The sequence below is a fragment of the Panthera uncia genome, assembly GCF_023721935.1.
Source record: "Panthera uncia isolate 11264 chromosome E2 unlocalized genomic scaffold, Puncia_PCG_1.0 HiC_scaffold_19, whole genome shotgun sequence".
Lineage (NCBI taxonomy): Eukaryota > Metazoa > Chordata > Mammalia > Carnivora > Felidae > Panthera > Panthera uncia.
In genome coordinates this window covers 8,570,391-8,582,192 of record NW_026057588.1, presented here as the reverse complement: position 1 = coordinate 8,582,192, position 11,802 = coordinate 8,570,391, and the positions used below count along the sequence as shown (strand labels likewise).

Below are 11,802 nucleotides of genomic sequence, written 5' to 3'. Positions count from 1 at the left end.
GCCCTCCGTCCTTCTCATGTCTGTTCCTCTCTGGTCTTTTGAGTGGCCAGGGGCGGGGAGAAATCCTCCCAGGTCACCTCAGGGGTCTCTGCGGCAAGCCACGTTTCCATACTACCTCCCAGACTCTCCATCTGGGTACCACCGTGACGGCAGCAGATTACAGAGGTGGTGGCAGGAAGGGGACACTCCTTCGGGGCCCTTCAGTGCTCACGATGGCCATAGGAAGGAGGCACGAGGCGCCCCGATGCATAGTCGAGCAAGCTCACATTCAGAGACGGGAAACGCTTCTGCCCATGGAGAGACCACTAAGAAAAACCAGGGCCAACACTGGGATCGACCCTTCTACTCACCCCAGTGACAAGGGTCCCAACTCAAAACCAAGGAACGGGGGACGGTGAGTCCGTGAGTGGGACCGAGGGCGATCCTTGTCTGCAAACATTTGCAAGCCCGTCTTGGGGAAGAGGAAGGGGTTTTATTCTAGAACACAGGAGGCGACTGGAATTTGGTCGCAGGCCGAGCAGGTGGCCCCTGTGGGCGAAGCCCCCAGTAAGGGACTGATGGGGACAGAGGCCGTGCCTTGGAGCCGCGGCCTCCACTCAGCACCCACCATTCGGCACCGCGGGCCTGGGGTGTCCAATTAAAATGTAATGCAAGCCGGGGCAGAATTTTAAACTGTCTAGTTTAAAATTCAGAAAAGCCGGCTGAAAGCAGTGAACTTAATTTTCATGTATCTTATTTAACCCAGTATTATGCAAAATATCACTTATTTCATTTCAACACGTCACTGGTATAAACACGAGGCCTCTTACATTCTTCCGTACGAAGTTGCCGAGATCGGCGGAGGGCACGTCTTGGTCCGGACCCACCAGATCTCAAGTCCTAATGGTTGCACAGAGCGAATGGCTACCGTATCAGACAGCAAAGCTCCAGAACCTTCTGGTTTTTCTAGAACAATCAGAAATCCGTTTCTTTTTGTGTGGAGTTAGTTCCCAGCGAATAGCAAAAAAAAAAAAAAAAAAAAAAATGTTAATGTTATGCAGGCGAAACAAAACACACCCACACAAGGGCCACTGTGGCCTGCAGAGCATTCATTTACAAACCGGACAAAGGGACACCAGTCGTGGGGGGGAATCACACGTGGGTTCTATGGTCCTTTTTTTTTTTTTTTTTTTTTTGAGGTTTCTCTGTGGCAGGCCCCATGCTCAGTCCTGAAGCTACAAAAATAAGTAGGACGTGGTCCCTGTGGGCATCTGGGGAAAAGGCAGCAGGGCAGCGGAGTGGGCAGTGTTCTGATGTTCGAACGGGGATTCTGAGCGCCAGTCCCCACTCCGTCGCCCGCTGGACAAGCTGGGATGTGGCACTTAATTGCTCAGGGCCGAACTGTCTTGGCTGGAAAACTAAAGACTCGGACCAGATTTAGATTGATGGTTTTCAGACCACATGCGGAGATGTGCCACCCGCCAGCCCTGAGTCAACCCAAGCATTTTCCATATCAGGCTTCTGGGCACAATTCCTCTCAACAGAGGGACCGGTCCCGCCGGTCTAGAAGAAGCAACAACGGTTGAAAACCCGCACAGCAGTGGCCAAACACACAGGCTCTGGCGTCGGGGAGCCCCGCTACAAACCCCACCTTCGCCACCTGCCCCGGAAGCCTTGGTTTCCTCCCCCACGAAGTGCCCCGCCCCCTTCAGGGCTGCCCCAGAGTGTCCCACGGACCCAACCGTGGAACGCACGCTGCCCGGCGCTGACGCTTGGGAAACGCCACCTCCCCGCCCCCCTGAAGCTTCCAGAGCCAGCCTGCAGAACCCAACACGCCTCAGGAAGGTGTCGGCAGGCATCGAGGGGGTCTGACTGAATCAGGACGCAAACCCCCGAAGGCTCCTGGGGTCCAGGCAGGGAATGCGCGTGAAGGACACGGGCCAGGGGTGAGCCGATCTGCAGGGAGACGTCGAAAATCTTTTCCTTTTCTTTTAACTCCACACGAGCAAACCAAACCAACCGACAAAAAAAAAAAAAAAAAAAAAGCCGGACAGCGTGGGGCTGGATAATAAATGGTGGCGACCCCTCAGCCAAGTCCCAGGGATGGCAGTGGAAGGCCCACAGCCCATCCATTCAGCTCCAGCCATCTGTTGCCACCCGGAAGCGAGGACCCAGCATTGTCAGAGTGACAGATTTTTTTTCAAGAGGAGCCAGAAATCCAGATTTCGATGTGGAAATCTGATTTTGAAAGGCTGGCAACAGAGCCAGCCTCTCTCTCTCCCTTTCTTTCTCTTCTTTTCTTTTTTCTTTTCTCTTTTCTTTCTTTCTTTCTTTCTTTCTTTCTTTCTTTCTTTCTTTCTTTTTCTTTCTAGAAAGATAGAGCAGCTCAACAAAATGCCTAATAGGGGTAGGACAGGGGCTGCCTATTGGTGACCTCTAAAACACACGCTCTCGAAGGCCCTCTGTAACCCTGAGATTTGGGAAAGGCTCCAAGGAGGTTCTGTGCCAAGGTAAAGAGAATCTTCAAGATTTGTTTTTTTTTTTTCTTCCGAAACCTCTTCCCCAGCACAGCCATGAGGAGTGAGGACACGGCTCAGAGTCTCGGGGAACCCGGTGTCTCACCTTTCTGCCCCTCCCAGGCCTCGGTCACCTCCAGACCGTCAACGGCATAAAGCAGAAGCAGAGACAGGGGCTGGGAGGGACCCCACAAACACCAGAGAGATGGCAAGGAGTAGCGAAAGAGGCATCATTTTCCTCGGTTTATTTCAAGAGAACAAAGAATCTACCGTCAATTCTGTACAAAAACATGGCGGCCGAGCCACACTGACCCTCGGGCCAGCCCCCTTGCCACGCCCAGCCCCTCGCCCCCGTCAATTGTCAAAAAAATGAGGACAACACCAAAAAACCCAAACTCTGGGAAAAAAATTGTATTGAAAAATCAGGAAGACCGTCCCTCCCCTCCTCCCTCTCCCCATTCCAGAACTTCTGGGGGGCGCCGTGTTCATGGCCAGCGGGGGGAGGCCAGAAGGGTGGGTGTCTGCAGATTTAGTGTTTGGCAACTGGCGGGGCTGGCAGGGTAGGATCTGGAAGGGAGCCGGGGGGCTTGCGGGAGGGAAAAGATCTCGGACCCTGCCCTGCCCCACAGGACACTCGGAAACAGTTTATAAAAATCAGGGGGCCAGAGAGTAGAAGAGAAAAGGAGTCATCTGAATCAAAAACTAAATCGTGGAAAGATTTTTTTTGTTTTGTTTTCTTCTCTAAAAGGCAAAAAACTACAAACAGCCCAGGTCCTGAGTTCCCCAAGACTCGGGTCCTCCACCGCCCCCCGAAACCTGGCAGGAGGGAGGCTGGGGAGTGCGGAGAGGTTGGTTCTTTAAAAAGTCACCCCTGGACGGGAAGGCTCTTGTCTTCTCGCTGCCTTCCTCTGCCTCTCGCGGGCTGCCGAGGAGAGGGATGGCCAGGACCAGGGCTACGCTGGCAAACTCAGCTTCTTCCCCTTCAGGACTGCGAGGAGACAGAGCAGGGGCGGGGGGGGGGAGGGGGAGCATTACCAAGGGGCCCTGCGGATGGGACGCTGGGCTGGCGGGGGGTCCTCGAGGGTCCTCGAAGGACTCTCGGGTCGAGGCCTCAGGTCGCGGAAGGATGGGGTCCAAGAGTCTGGCAGGGCTGGCCAGGTGCCCCCCCCACACCCTCCCAGCCTTAACCCGGAGGCCAGCTGCCTCCACACCTCCGCCCTCCACCACCTCCCCGCTTTCCTTCGCACTGACCGACTCCTCATTTCTCGGGTCCCTGCTTTCACCGTCGTCTCCTCTGACCACCTCCCCGTGTAAAGCAGCCCCCCATTCTTCACTGACACATATCCCTGGTTTCCTTCTCTCTCGGCATTTCTCCCTGTTTGCAACCATCTCTCTCTCCTTGTTCGCGCACCATCACCCCCAGTCGGAACCCAGGGAAGGGGAAGGGCCACCTTTTCTCCTTCCGCTGCACCCCCAGAGCCTGGCCGTGGCCGGGGCCCCAGGAAGGGCCCAACACGGTTGTTGGTTGGTCGGGTGGGTGGGTGGTGGGTTGGTTGAATGAATGAATGAATCTTTGTGGGCCTGAGTCCCTAAGGGTGAGGACAGAGATCAAGCAACAGGGAGGAGACCCTCCCTTCTCGGAGCGCTGCTGGGGTTGGGGAGATAGGAACTGATTTTTTTTTTTTTCCTTCCGGGATCTGGACCCTCAGGACAGGTTCCGAGAGAGGAAGAGTCGGAGGCCAGTGCTGCCCTCTTTGTCCTGTCTCTTCCTCCCCAAAATGCCCAGGGGCCGGGGAGAGGGATGCCCGCCCTTCGTGAGGTCAAGGGAGGAAGCCGCTCTGCCAGAAGGCAGCCCCCTGATGCCTTGCTGGTCTCTCCTCGGGACGCAGGAGCCAAGGCGACCGCCGCACGGCGGGGGAGGGTGGCTGGAGGTCTGAATTCCCAGCAGGGCCGGGAGCCGGGGACCCAAGACCCTGGGAGACGGAACCTTCCCACCCTAGAGGGAGACGGGGCCCGCGGAGACGCAGCCTGGGCCCCGGGGCGGGGGCAGGAGCGGGGTCCCCTGCAGCCGGCTACCTTTGGTGATGTAGAGGTAGAAGAAATCGCAGTAGAGGACCGTCTGGACCAGGCCCGCCACGATGGCGATGAGGTCGAAGAAGCCCTCAAAATGGTAGCGCCAGATCCAGTTGAAGAGATAGAGGGTCCGGTAGACACCCAGGGCGAACAGGTAGTGGCTCGTGATGGTCTCCGCCTCCCCCGTCTTGCTCACCATGAACAGCTGCGGCAGGATGGCCACCGACTCCAGGTAGATGGAGAAGGTCCAGAGGATCTGCAGGGGGGTGGGGAGGGGTGGGGGGGGGACGGAGAAGCAGGGGCGGAGAGCAGGGTGAGGCGGGAGGGGACGGGGCGGGAGAGAAGGCGGAGGCTGGAATCTGGCGGCGCGGGTGCAGCGACACGGACCGCTCGCTGGGCAGTTACCGTGTGCCAGACGCTGCCCTGCCCGTGGCGCATCTCTTCTCCCTTCTAATCCTCACGACCACCCCGTGAGATGCTGTCCCTGGCATCCCCATTCTCCAGACGAAGGAACCGAGGCCCAGAGATCTGCCCCACACCACGGGGCCAGTAAGCGGCGCGGCCGGGATTCGAACCCAGGGTCCGGAGGCAGGGCTCTCGAGCACCTGCCCCTTCAAAAGGCAGACCAGGTAGGAATCTTGGCTCTGAGACTTGCGTTCTATGAGACCTTGGGCAGGAGACCCAGATTCTCTGAGCCTCTCCTTCCTTATTTCTAACATGGGAATTGGGGCGCCTGGGGGGCGCAGTGGGTGAGGCATGTGACTTCGGCTCAGGTCACATCTCTTGGTTCACGAGCGAGCCCCACCACGCGGGGCTCTGTGCTGACAGCTCGGAACCTGGAGCCTGCTTCACATTCTGTGTCTCCCTCTCTCTCTGCCCCTCCCCCATGCGCGCGCGCGCTCTCTCTCTCTCTCTCTCTCTCTCTCAAATGCATTTAAAAATTTTTTTAATAAAAATAAGAAAACTTTTTTTTAAACAAACAAAAAACCAAATACATACATAAAATAAAATGGGGATGACTTCCGTGCCCTTGTCGGGACGACATTCAACGTGCAATCTTCAGAGACACAAATCACAGCCTGTCACTCCCTGGCTTAAAATCCTCCAGTCACCGCTGCTGATCACAGCCAGAATAAGATCCAAATTCCTAACTTGGCCCTCAGGACCCAATTCAGCTTCATCTCCTACTTCCTCCCTCGCTCTCCAGGGTGCGGCCACCCAGGCCTTCGCTCTGGTCCCCCAAGCTCCATCCTGCCCCAGGGCCTTTGCACCTGCTGTTCCCCCCAGCTCTTCCCTGCGGATTGTCGCAATCTGCCTCCCCTACCTCCTTCCAGCCTCACTCGTCAATCACCTCTGACAGGGGCCTCCCCTGACCGGTCCTACCCCCAGGACGGTCACATCACCCCCTCTGCTCCTCCCTGGCAGCTCTCACCAGAACAAAGCGGCCTCCGTGAGGCCCGGGATCCTCCGTCTAGCTCACCCCGCGGCCACAGTGCCAGCCACGTACTCGGTGAACGACTGAATGTGTGAATGAGAACAAGCCTCCCGTTCGCTTGTCCGTCACGGGCCCCCATTTAGGAAGCGGTCACAAGCATCACCGGTGAGCCGGACAGGGCAGCGTCGGAGGGGGACGGAGAGGCAACAGACATCTGCCAGCCCCTTTTCAGTCCTCGGCAATCTGAAAGTCCCACCCGGGGGGACTCTTGGTCCCTACACCCACCGAAACCTCCCCTGAGAGGATGGCAGGCCAGATGGCAGGTGTGGCTCCCCCTCAGTCGTTTTGGTCGGGGACAGAAAAGTGGGGACCTCAGGCCGTATTCATAACAACTCACGCTTACCTAGTACCTCCCACATCCCAGGCACTGCCCTACCGCCTTATGGGTATTAACTGGCTTATGTCTCAATCCTGTGAAGTAAATCCTATTATTACCCCCACTATACAGATAAGAAGACTGAGGCCCAAGGATGCACAGCTCCAATGTAGGTAGAAATGTATTCCTACACTGGTGCTAGGGCTCCAGTAATCACTCAGAGTCCTCGAGCATGGCTCTTAGCAACTCAGGTTGACTGAGGCTCGCAAAAAAACGTACCCATTAAACTGATACCCACGCAGCTGTCATCCCTGGGGTCACCCTTGGGGAAGAGAATTATAAGGTGAGAGGAGACGGAAGGTCACGTTTTCCTCGTGTTTATTTGATCTATTCGTGATGTCTGATTTTCTTTTTTAATGTTTATTTTTGAGAGAGAGAGAGAGCACGAGCAGGGGAGGGGTAGAGAAAGAGAGAGAGAGGGAGACCCAGGATCCGAAGCGGGCTCCAGGCTCCGAGCTGTCAGCACAGAGCCCGACGCGGGGCTCGAACCCACGAACCGCGAGAACGTGACGTCCGAATTCTTAAAGAATAGTTTCCTTCGAGGATTCAAAAAGAAGTTTCTTACTAGCATGCACCAACTAACAGCATGGGCTTTGAAAGCAGGTGGGCCCGGGATCCAATCCTACGAGCTCTCCCCTCTGAGACTCACCTTAGCGCTCCAAGAAATGGGGATGAGGAGGTCTGCGCCCCGGGTGGCCGAGGGGTCAGACAGGACGACGAGGGATTCAGAATAGCCAGCACAGAGCCAGGCACCCAGTGGGCGCCAATACCTTGCACAAGTGACCTCCCCACCTCTGAATGAGCTGACTGCAAAAGTGGGAGTCAGGGGTCCTGGGTTCTGGTCCGGCCTCCTCCACCTAGAGCAAGCCCCAGTGCCTTCCCCCGGCCTCAGTCTCCTCATCTATAACATGGGTAAGTGCTCCAGAAACGTGGTAAGCATGGGACGTTCGCAAAGACCGCGGCCTACAGCCAATCCCAGGGTTCCCGCCACGGCACAGTGCAGCCTCCCTCGGACATTCCTGGGACCTGTGGGCCCAAGTCATGCTCCGTCATATTTGTCTGGCCTGCACAGTGCTTTTAGAAAGAGATCTTGAGGGCACCTGGGTGGCTCAGTCGGTTGAGCGTCCGACTTCGGCTCAGGTCATGTTCTCGCGATTCGTGGGTTCGAGCCCCGCATCGGGCTCTGTGCTGACGGCTCGGAGCCCGGAGCCTGCTTCGGATTCTGGGTCTCCCTCTCTCTCTGCCCCTTCCCTGCTTGCACTCTGTCTCTGTCTCTGTCTCTGTCTCTCTCTCTCTCTCTCTCTCTCTCAAAAATAAATAAACATTAAAAAAGTTTTTTCAAAAGAACCCTATGAAGTAGGAATTGACCATCCCGTTTTCCAGACAAGGAGACTGAGGCACAGAAACATTACAGACTTGCCCAAAGTCCCACAGCTGCCACGCGGTAGAAGCTGGCTTTGAATCCCCACTCTCTGCTTCCGGAGTCTACGCGTTTCACCACGAGACCATGCTACGTAATCGGTAAAATCCTCACAGCAACCTGACCTCGGCTTTACAGATAGGGAAACTGAGGCACGGAGAAGTCAAGTCACATGCCCGTGGTCCCGCTAACAGAAAGTAGCAGATCTGGGATTCAAACCCAAGTAGCCTGGCTCCAGAGCCCCTGTTCCCGATTCCTGAGCTGTCCATTCAGCCGACGACCTTGGACAAGTCACTTAGAACCCCCTAAGCGTCATTTTCCTCATCCGTAAAATGGGTCCGCTGTACCAAGCAATGAGTTCACGCGCACGAACGGCACCAAGTGCTACTGTTATTTCTGCCTTAATATCATCTGACTCCTGAACCCGCGTGCTGAACCTGTATGTCCTAAAATAAGGAAGTCTGAGCCAACCTCCGAGAGGGTCCACTGTCAACAGCTGTCCAGCCACCCCCCACTCCAGGGACCCTGCCAGGTAGCCTACCTCCAGAGGCGTAAAGTCATGGTTGACCAGGAACGCCAGGATGGCCGTGGGAACAACGAGGAACTCCACCCTGAATGTGTCGTGGTTGCCGTCGTACGTGGCCTTGAACTTGCTGTAAATCATCCAGACTGTGGTGAAGGAACAGGCAATGTAGACCACCTGTCAAGGGGGGGGGCGGGGAGGGTGAGGACGAGGGCGCTTCAGCTCCAAGCAAGGGGCCTGAGTCTCCCACAGACCCGAACCTAGGAGTTTGGAACCCCAGCCCCTTCCTCCCTCAGGCCCAGGAGTCCTCACTTCCGGCCCCCTTCTCCCTCGGACCCAGGCAGGAGTCTGGAACCTGCCTCCCCTGGACGGAGAAGTCTGGGATCCACACTCCCTCCTCCCTAGGACCCGGACCAGACTCCCTGCTCAGGAGGGGCCAGCAGGTGGGGGGGTGGGGGGGGGAGAGCCTTTACCTTCATGCATGTGTTGTACAGGGAGATGTAGTTGGTGAAGAGGTCCAGGTAGCGGGCCGTGAACACCACTGCAAACAGGACCTGGCTCTTCCCTGAAATCCCTGCGATCCAGAGAGAGAGTGGGGGGGGGGGGCTGGAGGCGGGCTCTGAGGGGGAATAAACCGAGGCCCAGAGCCGGCTCTGGAGGGCAGCCGTCCCTGGAGGCCTCCCCAGCCCTCCCCGACGGAGCAGGGCCCTTTCCCACGGCCCACAGCCAGGGGGCAGCCCGGCCCCGGAGCTACTCCAGCCCGAGGCTCTGTCCCAGGCTAGGCCTCATGGCCACTCCCGGCCCCCTCAGGGTCCTCCCACAGTCCGGACCCCAGGTCGGGGCTCGGAAGCGCCCCCACTTGACCTCAGCCCCCCGGGAACCGGCCGCCGCTCTCCCGCTCCCTTCCTGGACGCCACGGTCCACGTCACCAACTCCCAGCCACCTCCCTGCCTGCCACGGCTCCCCGTTCCCAGCCCCGAACCCCCCCCCCGCCCCGGGGCCAGCGGAGAAGGGCCAGGGGAGGCTGACTGGGGTGCCTCGAGCCACCCCCACCACACCGTATGCACCCCTAGTCTGGGGAAGGGAGCTGACCCGCCGGTGACCCCGGACCTGGAAGGGGGATCCCCAGCAAGCCGTTGTGGGGAGCGGGGGGGGGGGGAGGGCGGGGGAGAGAGAGAGAGACCCGGCCCCCCAGTGCCTCCAAAGCCCTTCCCCAAGTCCAGGGATGTCCCCCGCACTCTCCCCCCTTCTCCCGCCCCGGTGGGCGTCTCACCGGCACAAGAGCGAGACTTCCAGATTTTGAGCAGTAGCAAAACGATGGCTAGGAGGTGGGAGAGGTCTCCCAGGAATCGGAAGAGATTCATGCTTTGGGGGGTCTGGCAGGGCTGGGCAGGAGGGAGGCAGGCTGGCGGGGGGTCTGCCCCCCGGGGCTGTTGTTCTGGCCGGGTGGCTGGGCCGGGGGGGGGGGGGGGGGGAGACGGAAGAGAGGCCCTCCGGTGGGCTCCGCTCCGGGGAGGGGCTTCTGGGAGGGGGAGCCGCGGCCGGAGCTGGAGGCCTAGCAGGAGCTGGGAAGAGGGAGGAGGGCGGGAGGGGGAGGAGTCCGGAGGGAGGCTCCGCCCCCGAAGGCGGAGTTCCGGCTCTCGGGCGCCCCCTACCCCGTACCTCCCGGCTGGCGGAATGGGCGCTAAAGTCACCCCCCCAAGGCTGCCTGCTAGGAATTTGCGGGGTCCCTGGGATCTGAAGCCCCCAAATCCGGCACCGGCTCCTCCAGGCGGTCTGTGCCTCTGCAAGGGTGGCAGCCGGGCCTCCCAGCCCCTGCCATCGTCAGCGATTCGGGAGGGCCGTCTGGGAGCTCTAAACATCCTAGACAAGGACCCGGACGCTGGCCTTTTCAGGGGCCTCCGGCTCCAACCCACCTAAAAGACAAGAGAGCAAACCCCCAGCCCCTCCCTCAGACCCAGGAGTCTGGACCCCAGCACCTCCATCCCCCAGGACCCAGGGATCTGGAACCTCAGCCGCCTTCCTCCCTCAGACCCAAGATTTCGGCCCCTGCTTCTTTGAGACTTAGGGTCCCACCTCCACAGACTTGTGTCTCAAGCACCCTGGCCGGGAACCGAGATGCACAGTCCCTTCCTCCCTCTGGGACCCACACGTTCAGGTCCCCAGACTCTTCTTTTTCAGGGATGTGAGCCCTCACCCCGGCTTGGAGCCCACAGCCTTGCCCCCTCACTGGCGTCTACTCGCACACAAACCCTCCGGGGTCTGCCCGCAGGGGCCCAGGTGTCCTGCACTACACTCCCCCCCCCCCCCAGCGCTTTAGGGCACGCTGGCCCCAGCCCCTCTAGCATGAGGGACAGGAGCTGGGCAGCTGGCCTGGCGGACCCTCCCGGGGGTCAGGCCGTGTCTAGGAGGAAAGCAGACAATGCTTTCGTCCTGGATGTTTGAGTACCCACGGGTGACAGAGGCAAGGGTGCCTCAATAAAAGGAGGGGTATTGGTTTCCTCGGAGGCCTGGATGGATTGGGTGCCTGAGGGTGACATCCATGAGTCCTGGACTCCGGGGGCCCCTGAGGATGGTCTGAGCTGGGGGGGTCGGGTTGTCTGAGTGCCTAATAGGGACTGGGCCTGGAGGAGGGGCCCAAAGGCCTGGACCTGAGGGAGGAGGGACGGGGGGGGGGGGGGCGGGGGGGGCTGGACTTTAGGGTCTGAGGGAAGAGGGGTCCGGGGACTTGAATTTCTGGATCCGAGAGAGGAGGGGTCTGGGAGCCTGGCCTCCTAGCTTCCTGAGGGAGACCCAGTTTGCAAGCCTGGCCTTCTGGGGCAATAGAAGCCAAAAGATGGGTCCTACAGGGACCTGGGAAGGGCCTTCTCAAGGCTCAGAGTGGGGAGGGGGCAGAGGGCGGCAGCCCCCAGGCCCTGGAGTCCAGGTCCCAAGCAGTTGTGTCAACGCTGGGTTCTGGGTTCTGGGTCCCTGCCCCCAACACACACTTCCTCCCTTTTTATTTGCGACCCCTCATCCTCTCGTCCCAGGAGGAAGGCAGAGGCCCCGGAGCTGGGGGGCTGGTGGGGGGGAGGTCCCCTCCCCGCCCCCCCCCCCCCCCCCCCCCCCGCCCCCCGGGCCTTGGCAGAAGGAGGGGTCCCCAGGGAGGCCAAGAGGGGGGGCTGTGGGTCTCCCGGCAGGGGCAGACGGGGACTGAATGTTAATCGCATCCCGAGTGAGTGTGTGTGTGCGAGAACAGAGCGAGCGTGTGAGTCCCTCCCGCTCCGGCTCCTCCAAGAGGCGGCTGCTGCCGCCACCCTCCGCCCGCAGCCGCCCTCCGCCACTGGTGCCCAGCTGGGGGGTGTCGGCCTGGGTGGGTCCGCCCGGCCCCCAGGGGTCTCTCCTGCGCCTGCCATCTGCCCGGTGAGGATCTGTGTGTCA

At 59.4% G+C, this 11,802-nt stretch overlaps 1 protein-coding gene across 1 annotated transcript; it reads right to left on the bottom strand.

The window, feature by feature from the left end:
* Nucleotides 1–2,901: 2,901 nt before the first annotated feature.
* KDELR1 (KDEL endoplasmic reticulum protein retention receptor 1) lies at nt 2,902–9,975 on the bottom strand. The gene is made up of 5 exons (XM_049621544.1): nt 9,656–9,975; nt 8,856–8,956; nt 8,401–8,559; nt 4,572–4,824; nt 2,902–3,483 (listed from the first exon to the last, which is right to left on the bottom strand). The coding sequence occupies exons 1-5, from the start codon at nt 9,744–9,746 to the stop codon at nt 3,449–3,451; spliced, it is 639 nt and encodes a 212-aa protein (XP_049477501.1). The 5' UTR covers nt 9,747–9,975; the 3' UTR covers nt 2,902–3,448.
* Nucleotides 9,976–11,802: the final 1,827 nt, after the last annotated feature.

Excerpts from the sequence above, each read along its gene's own strand:
- KDELR1 (XM_049621544.1), bottom strand. The coding sequence starts at position 9,746 with ATGAATCTCTTCCGATTCCTGGGAGACCTCTCCCACCTCCTAGCCATC. Across the intron at positions 8,957-9,655 it reads GAAGTCTCGCTCTTGTGCCG|GGATTTCAGGGAAGAGCCAG; the intron begins GTGAGACGCCCA and ends TCTGGATCGCAG. Across the intron at positions 8,560-8,855 it reads TGTACAACACATGCATGAAG|GTGGTCTACATTGCCTGTTC; the intron begins GTAAAGGCTCTC and ends CCCCCTTGACAG.